Source organism: Bombina bombina, chromosome 4 (assembly GCF_027579735.1).
Source record: "Bombina bombina isolate aBomBom1 chromosome 4, aBomBom1.pri, whole genome shotgun sequence".
Taxonomy (NCBI): domain Eukaryota; kingdom Metazoa; phylum Chordata; class Amphibia; order Anura; family Bombinatoridae; genus Bombina; species Bombina bombina.
In genome coordinates, this window is record NC_069502.1 from 1139437175 (window position 1) to 1139455007 (window position 17833).

General features: G+C 39.6%; 1 protein-coding gene across 1 annotated transcript in view; it reads right to left on the minus strand.

Annotated features, from left to right (window-relative positions):
* EPRS1 (glutamyl-prolyl-tRNA synthetase 1) overlaps positions 1–17833 on the minus strand; it is a 327712-nt gene that overhangs the window by 132073 nt on the left and 177806 nt on the right. Inside the window, exons 20-23 of the mRNA XM_053712775.1 lie at positions 10024–10075; positions 9378–9587; positions 3348–3420; positions 59–138 (exon numbers count right to left, since the gene is read on the minus strand). Of these exons, the coding sequence (XP_053568750.1) occupies positions 59–138; positions 3348–3420; positions 9378–9587; positions 10024–10075 (415 nt within the window). The remainder of the gene's footprint in view (positions 1–58; positions 139–3347; positions 3421–9377; positions 9588–10023; positions 10076–17833) is intronic.

Genomic DNA, 17833 nt, shown 5'->3' on the forward strand with positions numbered 1-17833 from the left:
AACATAGCACAAAAAGAAATAAAATATAAAGGCTGAAAATTTATAAGGAGGTACCTACCACTACATTACACCACTGGTTAAGCTTTATAGGAAGGTCCCGATGTGACTGTACCCATTTGGCATAAGCAGGATACATAACTAAAGAGAAGAACAAAGCAGAATGGCTTAAACTCTAATCGCACTCTGGTAGATAACATACCATGTAGCACGTGCCTGAACAGATTAGATCTATTATGCAACCATCAATAAAGGGATATGAAACCCCAAAATGTTCTTTTGTGATTCAGACAGACCATACCACTTAAAGTCTCCAATTTACTTTTATTATAAAATTTGCTTTGTTCCCATGGTATTCTGTGTTGAAGAGATATCTAGGTAGGCATCTGAAACACCACATGGCAGGAAATTGTGCTGAAATCTAGTGCTCTTGCAAATGGATTAAATTCTTGCAAAACTTCTGCCATAGAGTGTTCAGGAAATGGGCCAGCTCCTAAGCATTTGTCACTTGCTTTTCAACAAAAGATACCAAAAGAAAAGAAAAACTGATAATAGTAGAAAAATAATAAATTGGTTTAAATTTGCATGCTCTATCTGAATCATCAAATAAAATAGGTTTCATATCCCTTTAATTGGACATGAAACCCCAAATTTTGCTTTCATGATTCTGATAGAGCATACAATTCTAAAAAAAACCTTTAAAAATGACTTCTATTATCTAATTTCCTTTCTTCTCTTGTCCTTTGCTGAAAAGAAAAAAAGAAAAAGAAAAAGCATAGCTAGTTAGGCTCAGGAGCAGCAGTGCACTACTGGGAACTAGCTGCTGATCAGAGAATGCACATACATGCCTTTTGTCATTGGCTCACTCAATGTTTTCCGCTAGGTCCCAGTAGTGCAATGCTGCATCTTTAAAGGGACAGTCAAAACAAAAATTGCTATTGTTTAAAAAGATAGATAACATCTTTACTACCCATTCCCCATCTTTGCACAACCAACATTGTTATATTAATACATTATGACCTTTCAAACCTCTCTGCCAGTTTCTAAGCCAGTAAAGACAGCCCCATGATCAAACACTTTTTTATTAGCTTTTCATAAAAGGGGAGTGCTAGTTCTTGTGAGTCATATAGATAACATTGTGCTCACGCCCGTGGGTTGTGCATAACACATCACTAATTGGCTTAAATGCAGTTCAATAGATATATTTTTAAAAAAATCCACAAACAAGATGGGATATTTATCTTTGTTAACTCTCCACCAATGCAATATTTTTTTAAATATCTTTATGCACTGGTAAATAACCAGCTATGAGGTTAGGGAAAAAATATCTAGTCCGCTCTTAAAATAACAGAAATATAATTAGAAGTTGAACTTGGTACATATTACAATTAATTAAAAATATAAAAAAACTTAAAAAAAAAAAAGTCAAAAGCGCTAAGGGCTATATATCAATAACAGCCTTACACATTTATCTATACAGAACATATAGACAGCAATAGCAAGCGATCCGCTAATTGTGCAAACAGATAATAGTGCACATCAATTCCAATAGTAACTCCAATCAATCTAGGGCTAGGTGTAAATAACAAGTTTTGCACTATATCATGCAAAGCATAGTTCCAAATCACCTGATTTAATATAAATAATCCAAATGATGACTATTATATCTGGGTTGCACATAAGCCAGGGGTAGTTGTAAACGTATACTGTCCTGAAAAAGTGAAAAGTAAATATCTGTAGATGTCCTTTAGGCTAAGGGCATAACCATAGAACACAATACCATGTGTAGGAGCTCAGTGAAGTGAAGTAGCCGGTGCCGTGCACAGACCAACTAATCGATTATGAGATTCGTTGACAACTATTTTCATAATCGATTATTATCGATTATATCGATTAGTTGTTGCAGCTCTAAAGTATTCACAGAGGTAAAAAGCATTAAAGGGACAGTCGAGTAAAAAACAAAAAAAAAAAAAAACTCATGATTAAAATAGAGCATGTAATTTTAAACAATTTTCCAATTTACTTACTAACCAATTTTGCTTTAGTCTGTTGGTATTCTTAGTTGAAAGCTCAACCTAGGTTCATATGCTAATTTCTTAGACCTTGAAGGCTGCCCCTAATCTGAAAGCATTTTGATAATTTTTCACCACTAGGGGGCGTTAGTTCATGTGTTTCATATAGATAACATTGAGCTTAAGCATGTGAAGCTCCTAGGAGTGAGCACTGATTGGCTAAAATGCAAGTCAGTCAAAAGAACTGAAATAAGGGGGCAGTTTGTAGAAGCATAGATACAAGGTAATTACAGAGGTAAAAACGTGTATTATTATAGCTGTGTTGGTTATGCAAAACTGGGGAATGGGTCATAAAGGGATTATATATCTTTTTAAACAACAAAAATTCTGGTGTTGACTGTCCCTATAATCTAACCATGTTTTTTGTGCAAAACTGGGGAATGGTAAATAAATGGATTATCTATCTTTTTAAACAATAAACATTTTTGAGTTGACTGTCCCTTTAACAAACAAAGAGAATGAAACAAATCAAAATGAAAAAATGCTGGGTTTCAGGTAACTTTAAATAAAATGGGCACGCTATCATTATTTCTATGGTAAGAAAGGGGAGGGGGTTGACAAAGACAAGTTAGGCATTATCTCCTAAAACTATGTAAGAGTATCCCACATTATTATAAATGTTAAAATAATTCATTGCATCAAGCGGGAGGAGCTGCATTCATACTAGACAGATTCCTCTTTCCCGCTCTGTGATTATTTTTTTTTCGCCATTATCCTGGGAGTGATAAATATTTTTGTAGATGAATTATTAATAATGCCTTAGAGCCATTTTGCAATAACGATGGCGACGGCTTACTTTTGATCATGTTTTACATCAAATTTGTTTTAGCCTTTACTAATTTAGTGAAAATTGGCTCATTTCCAGAAGAACAATTTGGAAACTTGCAAGTAATTCTTGGGGCAGAACTGGCCTACTGGAAAACCAGCGAATGTCATAGAAAGCCTCTCTTACTTTGGTTAGCTGGTCTGCCCTTGTATACAGATGTACTGAAACTAATACGTTAAATACTTCACCTTTATTTTAGGTTTGGTTAAAATTGACCCATGTGCTAATTCTAATTACATTCAATTTGCTGCAAATTTACAGCTAGTATACATTTTGTTTTCTGGCCTACCTTTTGTGAGTAGTCTGTCTTATTGCTAACCTTCTAAACAAAGTATAAATCAGATATGTTGTAAAATATATTTATTTCTGCTTTTCCTAAGACATTTAATTAATCAGTTCAGTATATTGCCCTGACATAAGAGCATAAATCAGCCTTATAAATCAGTCCTTACCAGTTTCACTTGTTGGTCGAACAGCTATAGGTTCTGCTAGTTCAGTTTTTCCCGACCTTGTAACCCAAGCAACCTACAATGCAAAAAAAAACAATCTATGCTTACCAGATAAATTCCTTTCCTTCCGAATATGGAGAGTCCATGGCTTCATTCCTTACTGTTGGGAAATAAAACACCTGGCCACCTGGAGGAGGCAAAAACACCCCAGTCAAAGGCTTAAATATCCCTTCCACTTCCTCATTACCCCAGTCAAAGGCTTAAATATCCCTTCCACTTCCTCATTACCCCAGCCATTCTGCCGAGGGAACAAGGAAAAGTAAGAGAAACATTAGGGTATAAATGGTGCCAGAAGATAAAAAAAAAAATATTAGGGGACCACCCATAGACAAGAAAAAACGAGTGGGGGCCGTGGACTTTCCCTATCTGGAAGGAAAGGAATTTATCTGGTAAGCATAAATTATGTTTTCCTTCCTAAGATAGGGAGAGTCCACGGCTTCATTCCTTACTGCTGGGAAAACTATACCCAAGCTCCAGAGGACACTGAATAAATAACAGGAAGGAACAAAAAAAAAAGAGGGCACAACAGCCTGCAAAACGTTTCTCCCGAAAGCTGTTTCAGCCGAAGCAAAAACATCAAACTTGTAAGATTTTAAAAAAAATAAGCAAGGAGGACCAGGTAGCCGCCTTACAAATCTGATCCATAGAGGCCTCGTTCTTAAAGGACCACGAGGAAGCCACTGCTATAGTGGAATGAGCTATTATACTCTCAGGAGGATGATGTCCCGCTGTCTCGTAAGCTAAGCAGATGGCACTCCTTAACCAACAGATAGATAAGGAAGTCGAAGTAGCCTTCTGCCCCTTACGCTTCCCTGAATAGACAACAAAGAGGAAGATTGTCTAAACTCCTTAGCAGCCTGAAGATAGAACTTCAAGGTGCGGACCACATACAAATTGTGAAGTAAGCATTCCTTCGATGAAGTAGGATTAGGACACAGGGAAGAAATCACATTCTCCTGATTGATGTTGCGATCTGACAGCCTTAGGATGAAAACCTAATTTAGTACGTAAAACAGCCTTATCTGCATGAAAAATCATATAAGGGGGTTCACATTGCAAAGCAGAGGTCTCAGACTAGCCTATAAAAAGAGAACCTTCAAAGAAAACAATTTAATGTCAACGGAACGCAGAGGCTCAAACGGAACATGTTGCAAAACCCAAAGAACAAGATTTAGGCTTCAAGGAAGAGACCCAGATCTAAACACAGGTCTGATCCTAATCGGAGTCTTAACAAAAGGACTGCACGTCTGGAAGCTCAGCCAGTCTCTTGTGCAATAAAACAGACAGGGCCAAAATCTGTCCCCTCAGGGAACTAGCAGAAAGGCCCTTCTCCAGCCCATCCTGAGGAAAAGATAAGATCCTGGCAACCTTAACTCTTTGCCAGGAAAAACCACGCTCTTCACACCAGAATAAGTAGGCCCTCCACACCTTTTGGTAGATACTCTGAGTAACTGGTTTACGAGCTTTAATAAGAGTATCAATGACACACTCAGAGAAACCTCTCTTGGCTAAGACTAAAGAAATGGACCTTGTATCAGCGGGTCTCTGCGACAAGGTAACTTCCACGGAGGAGATGAGGACATCCCCACTAGATCCGCGAACCACGTCGTTCACTGCCACGATGGAGCAGTCAGGATTACTGATAGCCGCTCCTGCTTGATGCGGGCCACCACTCGAGGAAGAAGCCGTAATGGAGGGAAAAGATATAGGAGTTTGAACCTCCAGGGCACTGCTAGTGCATCTATTAGATCCGCTTGGGGATCCCTCGACCCGTACCTGGGTAGCTTGGTATTGAGACGGGACGCCATGAGATCCATCTCCAGCGTCCCCCACTTGCAGCATATCTCTGCAAACACCTCGGGATGGAAAGACCATTCCCCTGGATAAAAGGATTCACTGCTGAGAAAATCCGCCTCTGTCCACACGCGGAATGTGGATCGCTGACAGCGAACAGCTGTGGGCCTCTGTCCACTCCAGAATCTGAGATACTGCCTTCATCGCCAAAGAACTTCTCGTTCCCCCCCTGATGGTTGATTTAAGCCACCGAGGTTATATTGACCGATTGAAATCTGATAAACTGGGACGAAACCAGAAGTGGCCAAGCCTTCAAGGCCTTGAAAATTGCTGTAGTTCCAAAATATTGATCGGGAGTGAGGACTCCTTTTGAGTCCACAACCCCTTTGCCTTCCTGGCACCCCAAACAGCTCCCCATCCAGATAGGCTTGCATCCGTAGTCACAATCTCCCAGGATGGTCCTAAGAAGCTTGGGACAGATCTGGACAGAGCCACCAAGAGAGCAATTCTCTCGACCAGCTGTCTAATACAATCTGTTGAGACAGATCTGAATGATTGCTGTTCCACTTTCTCAGCGTGCACAGTTGTAAAGGTCAGACAGAATCTGGCAAAAGAAATTATGTCCATGCAGGACACCATGAGACCAAGCACCTCCATACACTGAGCCACAGAGGGACTCAAGGAGGTCCGGAGGGCAAGACATGCTGAAGTTAGTTTGCAGCGTCTCTGGTCTGTTAGAAATATCCTAATTGATATGGAGTTTATTATAGTACCCTGGAATTCCACCCTAGTACTTGGGATAAGAGAACTCTTTTCCAAGCTTATCTTCCATCCATGTGATCGAAAAAGACTGAGAAGGGACTCTGAGAATTCTTCTGCAAGACAAAAAGATGGTGCTTGCACATGAATATTGTCCAAGTATGGGGTTACTGCAATACCCTGAGTTCTGGCAACGGCTAGAAGAGCCCCCAGAACCTTTGTAAAGATTCTTGGAGCAGTAGCTAGGTCAAACGGAAGGGCAATGAACTGGAAGTGCTGGTTCAGGAATGCAAACCTCAGGAACTGAAAGTGTTCTATATGGATTGGAACATGAAGGTAAGCGTCCTTCAGATCTATAGTGGTCACAAACTGGCCTTCCTGAATTAAAGGAAGGATGGACCTTGACGTCTCTATCTTGAAGGAAGGGACACTGAGAATTTTTTTAAAGCATTTTAGGTCCAGAATTGGGCGGAAAGTTCCCTCCTTCTTTGGGACCACGAAAAGGTTTGAATAAAACCCCAAACCTCTTTCTTCCATAGGCACCGGGATAACTCCTCCTAAGGAGGATAGATCCCGAACGCACCCTAGAAAGGCTTCCTTCTTTTCTGGTCTGGTAGACAGATTCGAAAGAAGGAATCTGCCCTTTCTCTTGCTTTTGTTAGAGCGAGGTACTGCACTGAGGGCCGCAGACACAGCCGTTTGTAACTGCGCTGCAAAGTCCGCAGGAAGAAGGCCCCCTCCGAATGTAGGATTATATGTGCTACGGAGAACTGCATGAGGAGTGGGATAATGTAGCAAGGGTAGTAATCTCAAGGGATGCCAAGTCCTGAGAGGTAGACAGCTCAGAGGGACTAAGAGCCTTAGCAGGCTTTTCTCCTTTTTAAGACTTTATAAATGGTGTTAAGGCATGTGGAACATAATTGAGTGGGCGGGAAAACCACAACCACCTCACAATATAAACAGGTATGATTTAGTTACAATAAATATACCGAATATCACAAAGAAAAAAATGTGAAATAAATGTGATAACAAAAATCATAAAAGGAAAACCAAATAAAGTTCTGAATCAAGGATATGTCTGTGTCCTCTGGATGAGTTTTTCAGCTTGTTAGCATTCCTCAGTGAGATCCCATAAAAAGGAAACAGAAAATTGCAACATAGTGTGAATCTGTAACGGCACTTTGAGGAAGTAGTTGTTTTGTAACAAATGACTACTCACATTTGTTGGAGCTTTCGACTAAGCTCAAGGATATGCGCACTCCCACTTTATACTGATGGGAAAACAGTACACTAGGCAAAGGAATCCTTGACAAAGCATACCAGCGAAACGTACGTCAGAACTGAACTGTTCTATATTGAGTTTTATCGCGTCTCTACACTAGCCAGGACACCTGGGGGCTTAGCGCTATTGTCTTGCTACTAAAGAGGTTTTGGTTTCGGCGGTCACACTCCTGCTGATCCATTTACCTCTTTGCAAGTTTGGCGATTTGAAGCATTTGTTACAGCATATCTGCATTTGTACCCTTACATTGTGGTGTTATCAAGGCTTATGTGACGCTTTTATATATTTAAAAATAAATTTGTATCCAAGTTTTGCCTAGTGTACTGTTTTCCCATCAGTATAAAGTGGGAGTGCGCATATCCTTGAGCTTAGTCGAAAGCTCCAACAAATGTGAGTAGTCATTTGTTACAAAACAACTACTTCCTCAAAATGCCGTTACAGATTCACACTATGTTGCAATTTTCTGTTTCCTTTTTTATGGGATCTCACTGAGGAATGCTAACAAGCTGAAAAACTCATCCAGAGGACACAGACATATCCTTGATTCAGAACTTTATTTGGTTTTCCTTTTATGATTTTTGTTATCACAGGTATGATTTAGTACAGGAGTACCTTCTAACATGTCAGAGTCCTCCATAGCTCAAGTTATACCCACAGAAGGACACAAATAAAAACTTTTTTTTATTATAGAAAACTGCACCTTTATACTCCCAATGGCTGGGGCACTCACCACCTCCTAGACCCAGACAGTTAACAGAGAAAACGTTCTCCTCAGGTTCAAGTATCAGCCCAGGAAAAAAATCACACAAAGCAGCATGTAAATAATTAATACACTGATTAATTAACCCCAACTGTTCAATAAACCACCTTCAGAGGATATTAACCCTGGATCCTATCAAGGTATAAAGGAGCCACACTGTGATCCTGTTGTAGCGTTTTAGGTGTAAAAATTGAAATGATCTTACCTCCAGGATCCATGCTGTGGAACAGAACACAGCCTCTCAAGTGTGACAGTCTTATAGCAACGTTCCTGACATGGACTTGAGTGAAAGAAAGCAGGCAGGCAGGGAAACTCGTCAACGCTGATTTCCCTGCATCTCCAGACTCTAACTTTCGAAAGGCAAAGAATAGGCAAAGAATGACTGGGGTAATGAGGAAGTGGGAGGGATATTTAAGCCTTTGGCTAGGGTGTCTTTGCCTTCTCCTGGTGGCCAGGTGTTGTATTTCCAAACAGTAAGGAATGAAGACGGGGACTCTCCCTATCTTAGAAAGGAAATAAATACAATTAATAAGAGACATAACATTACAAATCTTCTCAAGTCTGACACAGACAATGATACCAATGGCAAAATCAGGTGGTTTTGTGAAATGGAAATTTTTCTATGAAAATACAATGGCTTCCATGCTGGGCTATGCTTCATTTACCACAAAGTTATTTCATGAATAAACAATCATACCTGTTATTACATTTTAAAGGGACACTAAACCCACATTTTTTTCTTTCATGATGAGCATGCAATTTTAAACAACTTTCTAATTTACACCTATTATCAATTTTTCTCTTGCTATCTTTATTTTAAAAAAGGAGGAATCTAAATTAAGGAGCCAGCTCATTTTTGGTTCAGTACTCTGGATAGCACTTGCTAATTGAAGGCTATATTTAGCCACCAATCAAGCAAGAGCAACCCAGGTGCTGAACCAAAAAATGGGCTGGTTTCTAAGCTTACATTCTTGCTTTTCAAATAAAGATAGCAAGGGAACAAAGAAAAAATAATAGGAGTAAATTAGAAAGTTGCTCAAAATTGCATGCTCTATCTGAATCCTGAAAGAAAAATTGGGTTTAGAATCCCTTTAACTTAAAGTTGCAACTCTGCAAAAATGTATGTAGTAGCCAAAATAAACTATGTATCATCAAGAAATCACACATTACCATTTTGTACTGGGAAGAGAAAGATCTCAGAGGAAATAAATAAAAAAAATATCTACTATTTAGAGACAATGTTACAATCGTCCATCACTTATCTTTAAAAAGAAACCACTTTGTATTTATAGGATAATCAACAAAAGGAAGGTCAAACAAAGCAAAAACAATGAACAAGCTTCAAATCCCATAAAACTTTAATACAGAAAATATATACCTCTGGTGCAAAGTCTGCAATGTGGGTCTTCTCTTTCTCTAATGCTGCCTGAGACACGAACATGGGGAAGTAGCAGTTCTCCACTCCCAGCTTTTTGATCTCGCGATCAAAAAACTCTTTGATGGACTCCCATATTGCAAATGCCCATGGACGAAGTATGTAACATCCACTCACATCATAGTATTCAATCATTTCAGACTTTGTGATGACCTATGGAAAGAGCAGCCCTAATGAGCATTACGGGTGTGTACAGCAAAGAGCGTATAACATAGAATATATAGCAAATGTCAGGGGCTTTAGAATTAAACCAATAAAGAGGCTTATAACAGGTAAGGACACAATGTCTGGCTTGTTGGCTAGGATTAGTTTGCATAGTAAAGCCAGTTACACTACACATAAAATAAAGTAGATATGCCCACTCATTTTTATTCTGTGGAGAAAAAATTAAATACAAAGTTGTTCTTAAACATTCTAGAATTCCTGAAAACTACTAGATTCTCAGCTTGGGGGTAACTAGAAAAAATTTCTAGAATTACTCGCAGTCTTCACTCTCTTTCTACCAGGTGATTTGGTAACTGTTTCACCACTACACAAATAATGAGCAATATGCTCTCTATTAAAAGAATGTCTAGATTCAAACACCTACCTGTGAGTACCAGTCTGCAAGATTTTCTTCCTTTTTTGCTTCTAGCCCCAGCCTTTCAAAATAAAAATAGAATAACTTAGTATTACCAAAACAAAATAATATAATCAATGAAGCAGTTCATGGTTTAATTCTGAAGAAAACAAATGATGTTAGTAACATACACTGCTGCAGATCACTGAAGAGCTACCACACCGACACATGAAAAAACTAATTACATTACAATTACATGCCTTCTTAAAGTCAAGAGTAAAGTTTCAGGATTCAAACCTGTCCTCAGGCCTCTCTAAAAGGGCAGAGTTTGAGGATATCTGAACTGGAACACAGGCGAAATAATCAGATGATTAGTAAACATGGTTATTTTACCTGCTCTCATTCCAAGGTAATTCCAAAACCCTGGCCTGTTGGGGAGGCTGAGGACAGGTTTAAAAACCAGTGTGCTAGAACATACAATTTTACACAACTTTCCAGTTTACTTCTATTATCGAATTTGCTTTGTTCTCTTGGCATTCTTGGTTGAAAAGCATACCTAGACAGGCTCTGAAACAGCAATGCATTACTGGGAGCTTGCAGCTTATGGAGGCTGCACATATATTCTTCTTGTCGTTGGCTAACTCAATGGGTTCTGCTAGTAAGTAGTAAGTATATTGGACAGTTTAAAATTTTATTCTGTGTCTGAACCATGAAAGCAAAACTTTTGGTTTCATGTCCCTCCAACAGCAAATCATGGTCTGTCCTGGTCTATATCACAAATAGTGGGTGCCGATAAGTAAGCAAATTATTTAAGGACCAGCAAGTATAAAAAAATAAACTGCTCTATAAAGGATTTGCTTTTTTTACATTTATGTCCATTTAAAGGGATATGAAACCTAATTTTTTTCTTTCATGATTCAGAGATAGAGCAGCAATTTTAAGCAACTTTCTAATTTACTCCTATTTTAAATTTCTTTGTCCTCTTGCTATCTTTATTTGAAAAAGCAGGAATATAAACTTAGGATCCAACCTATTTTTGATTCAGCACCCAGGTAGGGCTTGCTGATTGGTATCTTTACATTTAGCCAGCAATCAGCAAGCACTACCCAGGAGCTGAACCAAAAACAGGTCAGCTCCTAAGCTTACATTCCTTCTTTTCAAATAAACATAGCAAGAGAATAAAGAAAATTGATTATAGGAGTAAATTAGAAAGCTGTTTAAAATTGCATGCTCTATCTAATACAACCAGATAAATAAGTGGAGGGGCATAGACATATACCCTATAAATTCTATATAGACATGCCCCCTCCACTTGAAGTTTTTAATGTGATTTTTAAATAAACTATTATTGACAAAAGCTAAGTGCAAGCACCTTATCTGTTGGAACTGCATCCCGGGGCCTACTGTTCTTGGAAATCGCATCCTCTTTTCCAGCCTGAAGCCAGGACAAGGGTTAGCTGATACACCCCGAGTTATCAGCCTGCGACTAGCAGCATATAAGGGTGTTATTGCTACATGTGAGTACCCATTTGGCATCAATGGATGTTTTCTAGCTGGTGGCATTTTTGATCTACACATGTTCTATCTGAATCATGAAGAAAGAATTTGGGTTTCATATCCCTTTAAGTAGTTTCACCAAGAAATTACCCATATTGAACTATTTTCATCTTTGAGCAACTCACACACTCTAAAAAGTGTGTGTTTCCTTTGCGTAGCAATATTGTAGTATCTGATGTGTTATAATACACTAAGCAAAGGGTACTGGTTTTCTTATGGCATAGTGTTCTCCCTAGTCATAGGATAAAAGCGCATAAAGGAAAAGAAAATCTGATTTCATAATAAGATTTTATCTGAGGACCATTTATGTCACATATGGATTTGTGAGGCCATCATGTATAAGTTACAGTTGAGATAGTAGACATGAGGACATAAACCTTGTATATGACTATAATTAAGGCATTCTAAAACACAAGTTATTTAATGTAACATCTGGTATAAAGAAATGGTAACTCTCCAAATTGGAAACAAAAAAAATAAAGTCTTAACAGTATGAGGAATATTCAACTGTTCTCTGGACCACACAGTAGCCATGCCGCTAGCTGAAAATATTCCAGCTGATGTAGAACACCTGGAACTAAAGGTAGAAGCAACAGAGGTCCCAGAGCCAGAAGTACTGCAAACCACAGGCTTATGGATCAAAAGGCCAAAAATACCAAGACCCTCATTTTTTCTCTGCATTAAAAAAATTATCTTAGAACCCAGATTATTATAAACATTGCCAAGAGCCATGAACACAAATAATGTGTATAACACCTGGATAATATAACCAAAGCCACAAGTCAGCCCATTTACTCTCATGTCGTGAGGCTTGTGCAGCATCAAACAATATAGCTTTGAGTATATATAGTGTAGCAGGGTATTCCTGCTAGGACTTACAGCTGCTTGCAGATTGCTGATGTGTATGCAGCAACTGGCTCAGAGAACTAGCGCTTATAAACAAACTGCCCCACTACTGCATGTAAACCTCCTAATATAACTATAAGAGGGTTAGGACACCACACAGCCTCTCTCATATCAAAAGATGGCATCTAGTGCAGCTGAATATGGCTTTAGCATACTGGTTTTCAAACCTGTCCTCAGGCCTCCTCAACAGGACAGGTTTTCAGGATTACCTTGGATGAGAGCAGGTAAAATGACCGTTTACTAATCAGCAGGTTTTTCTGTGTCTGTGCACAAAGCACCACATTAAAAGCACTTGACCAGCGAGCGTCTGCACACATGCTAGAAGACCAGCAGTGGCGCACACATGCAAAAGGGATGGAGCCAGAAGGGAGAGAGGGAAAACAGCAGAACAGATCCACTGTTACTTATGCAGCAGCACAATCTAGACATACCAAGTGATACCCCGCTCACCCTCAGGGACCCAATCTGCTCAAATTCCACTTTACTAGGTTATGGGGAAGGATCCAATCCCCATGGGGAACAAGCTTCACTCTATTTATAATTCCTACTGACACAATTTATAATGAGTAAGGGAGGTTGCAGGATCTAATATAAATCAAAATAAAGTGTGTGGAACTTCATTGGTACATGTTATTCAAAACTAAGCAAAGAAAGTTTTCCAATGCATTAGTTTAACTAGACATTCAAATTACATCTTCTAGAGTCTAATTTCTAAACACGTGGTATGTTCCCTGAGTGTACTCAGACTATAAGCAAAGGGTATTGCTCCCAACCCCCCACAGCCATCAGTTTTAGCTCATATGACAACTAAATGCCAGGGACAAAAATTAGAGTGTGAAGAGAAAATACAATGGGCCAACGATCTGCAAATTAAACAACAGGTCAATACAGGTGCGAATCATGTGTATACACTGAGCCCACCAGCCTCATTTATTTAGTTAGCTCTATTTGAGCGTGTATGGGTTTTTTTGGTGACCGCGCGGGTTATTTTATGCTTGCAAGCACTACACTTTATTTAGGTTATTTGTAGTGAGGTTTATCCTCTTTTCTAGTTAATTGTATTGTGCAGCTTGCAAGCAGATAACCTGTAGCCTGTTTTGGAGTCATATAACTATTGCCTTTGACTTGTTAATTGTTCCTTCAGGCTGCTGGCACTCACTACCTATTTGGGTATTTTTAATCTAAGATTTATTGCACACATCTAATTATTTTATTGGATTCATTAAAAGTTATGTTTTATTTATTTTCCTGAGAGATTTCCTCCCTCCTATAGGCTTTCTTTCTTGAGTGCTATATATGTGCCTTCCTTTTTTCTCTCTCTAAATTCATATTCTGACATGGGCATTGAGCCCCCCCCCCCCCCACACTGTATATAGGAACGTATTTCCTTGAAGATTTAATATGTATTAGTGGGGTTCTGATAGACTTCCTTTCCCTACCACATTATTTCAGTATATTTTATCCTGTGCATTAGAAAAAATAAAATAAAAAATTTATGCTTACCTGATAAATGTATTTCTTTCAGGATATGGAGAGTCCACTACGTCATCAATTACTAGTAGGAATATCATTCCTGGCCAGCAGGAGGAGGCAAAGAGCATCACAGCAAAGCTGTTAAGTGTCACACCCCTACCCAAAATCCTTAGTCATTCGACTGAAGGGAAATGGAAAAAAAGAATAACACAAAAGTGTATAGGTGCCTGAGGTTTAGTCAAAAATAAATGTCTTAAAATAAAGGGTGGGGTCGTGGACTTTCCATATTCAGAAAGAAACAAATTTATCAGGTTCATCAAGTTTCCTGATGAACCTGAGGTGAAAACCACTGAGGTGAAAATGTCTGACTGGAACCTAATAAACTGGGCCAAAGACAACTGAGGCCAAGCCATCAGACCATTGTACTCCAAGATATTTATGGGGAGAGCAGACTGCCCTTTAACGAGTCCCAGACTGCTCCCCAGCCCAGCAGGCTGGCGTCCGTGGTCACAATCACCCAGGAAGGTCTCCGGAAGCATGTGCCCTGAGACAGATGCTCCTGAGAAAACCCCCATGGGAGAGAGTCCCTTATCAAATGATCTAGATCTATCCTCCGAGACAGATCCGAATAATCCTTGTTCCATTGACTGAGCATGCATAACTGCAGAACTCTCAAATGGAATCGAGCAAAGGGAATGATGTCCATGGAAGCGACCATCAGACCAAATACCTCCATACATTGAGCCACTGATGGCCGAACAGTAGACTGCAGAGAGAGGCAAGAATTCTGGATTTTCTGACCTCTGTCAGAAATATTTCCATCAATAGGAAATCTAATATGGTCCCTAAGAAAACTACCCTTGTAGCTGGACCAAGAGAACTCTTTTTCCAGATTCACTTCAATCCGAGGGAACATAGAAAACACAAAAAGATCTCTGTATGAGAGTTTGCTTGTTGAAAATATGGCACCTGAACCAATATGTCGGCCAGGTAGGGCGCCACTGCAATTCCACGAGATCACTGCCCAGAGAGCCCACAGAACCTTTGAGAAAATTCTGGGAGCTGTGGCAAGACCAAACCGAAGAGCCACAAACTGAAAGTGTTTGACTAGAAAAGCAAATCTTAGGAACTTGTGAAGATCCCCGTGGATGGGGACATGAAGATATGCATCCTTCAGATCTATGGTCGTCATGACCTGACCCTCTTGGACCAAGGTAAGAATAGAACAAATGGTTTCCATTTTGAAGGATGGTATCCTGAGAAACTTGTTGAGTAACCTGCCCCATGTAGGAAAAGTTTGAATTTTATTTTGTAACCCCTATATACTATGTCCACAGCCCAGGGATCTGGGACATCTCATATCCAAGCTTGATAAAACAGAGAAAGCCTGCTCCCCACTTGAACAGATCCCGGATTGAGGGCAAACCCTTCATACTGAATTAGAATCAGCTGGGGGTTTCTTTGATTGATTCCCCTTGTTCCAAGACTGATTGGGTTTCCAAGAAGACTTGGACTGTTTCTGATTGGAAGAAGACTTTCCTATGAAGGAACGAAAATTACTCTGACGTCCTTTAGGTCTATTCCTCTTGTCTAATGGTAGAAAAGACCCCTTTTCCACCCGTAATATCAGAAATTATTTCTGCCAGACCAGATCTAAATAAGGTCTTACTGTAATGAAATACCAGAAGCTTGGACTTGGAAGTAATATTAGCTGACCAAGATTTTAAGCCACAATGTCCTGAAGGCTAGCATCATGTTAGCATCCGAAATAAAGGAATTGGCTAGCTTGTCCAAAGGAATTTCTACCTGAAGTTAATCAGACGAAATGCCACACTTGAGACAGTGGCAATACAAACTGCCGGTTGTCATTTAAGACCTTGATTCAAATAAGCCCCCAGCTTTTGTCCATTGGATCCTTAAAAGAGCAGCTATACTCTATAGGGATAGTAGACTTAGCCAGAGTAGAAGGGCCCCTTCTACTTTAGGCACCGCGCGCCATGAATCTTTGAGTCAGCAAGAGGAAAACATATTTTTAAAGACAGGGAAAAAGGTATCCCCCTGGCTTCTCCCATTCCTGTGAAATAATCTCAGTTCTGGAACAGGAAACACTTCCAGTGGAAGGAACATCATAGTATTTACTAAGTTTACTAGATTTTTTAGGGTTGACAATGACAGGAGTATCTGAGTCATCCAAAGTAGCCAAACCTCCTTTAACATTAAACAAAGGTGTTCAAGTTAAAATCTAAATGTTACTACTTCAGCACAGATGAAGGAATTCTACTGTCTGAATCTGAGATTTCACCCTCAGAGGCTACCGCCGTATCCTCCTGATCAGACTTATGAGGGAGAGTAACCTTTGAAGCAGGATGGAGAAGAAACTTGACTATCTGAATCTCTAATTTTCCTCTTGTGTTTTCCCTTAAGCATAGGAAAAGCAGATAATGCCACAGATACCGCAGAAGATACCTGGGCAGCAACTTGTGCAGGCAAATAAATTCCTCCAGGAGATTGAGAGGAACCGCAGGGCACTGCATGTGACAACATTGAGGCTTGGGGCAGTAAAGGAGAAAGCCATGGCGTTGCCTGAACAGCATCATCCTGAGAGACGTGGATCAGTGGGCAAAATCTTATTTTTACATTGGTATTTAAAACAGGCAGAACAAAATTGCATTGGTGAAACAATTTGGGCCTTAAGACATAATAAACACTTATCAAAGGCAAGAGTTTGATTATTCATTTACAAAAGCTTAAGAAATGTTTTATTCCCAAATAATAAAGTTTAAAAAGAAAAAATGACTACTATCACTTTAAATGAGTCCGTGTAAAAAAGATAAGAGTTATAGGACTAAACTCAGAAATGCAAAACACACAAGCCCTCTACACCCCCCCAGGCTGACTGGGATTCCTACCGCAATTTTATAATTATTAATTATGAATGGAATATTTGCTTCAGAGTATTTTTTCTCATTGTAAATTACTGTGTAAAGGAGACTAATCGCAATCGACTTCTCTTCAGCGAACAAGCAACTAACAGTGACGCCGCTCAGCTCAAAAACAAAAGAGATTAAGGGTCACATGACCGGTCAGACCGGAATGGCGCATTAAGTAAAAGTGTGCCTCTGAACAGCCTAACGACGCTCACTAACGTCTCTTAGTCTAATTCAAGCCGTAGAATATACCTCACAGAAGGAAACTGCTTCCGGTCAGAACATCTGCTTAAAAAAAATTAAACAAGCGACTCCCGGTTGAATCAGACTCAACAGCACATAAAACATAATGCTCCAACTGTGTCATAAATGAATTTAAATAAAGAAATAAGTAACAAGCCACTGAGGAATAATCCCTTAGATAAGGTAAGATTAAGCCCCTGTCCTAACATGCAAATGTGCCTGCTTACTGCCACATTAATCCTGCCTACAGGATTAAACATGTCCTAAAAATGAATGCAGAAATTAAAAGATCTTTTGCAGTGCAAGTCTCCATTATCAAGAAGTAGAAGACAAAAGCACTTAACTGCATTCTAGCCGTCCGGCAGGAGAACAGCTCATGAAAGCATGAAAGGACGCCACTCCTCAGAGAGACCTGTGGAAAAAGAAAGAACAGAGTAAACCTACTCTGGCTTTCTATAAAAGGGCAGCAAAATGTTAGGAAAACGCAGCAAGGCCCACCTCACAACTGCTTTAAAGCCACCACTACCCTACTGAAGAGATTAACGTTGACTACGGCTAGACCCAAAAAATCTTGATTGTAGCAAAAGAATTCCAATTTTCTTCAGACACCAAACTTCACCTCCTCCATTAACAGAGGCAAAGAATGACTGGGGATTGTGGGTAGGGGTGTGACACTTAACAGCTTTGCGGTGGTGCTCTTTGCCTCCCCCTGTTGGCCAGAAGTGATATTCCCA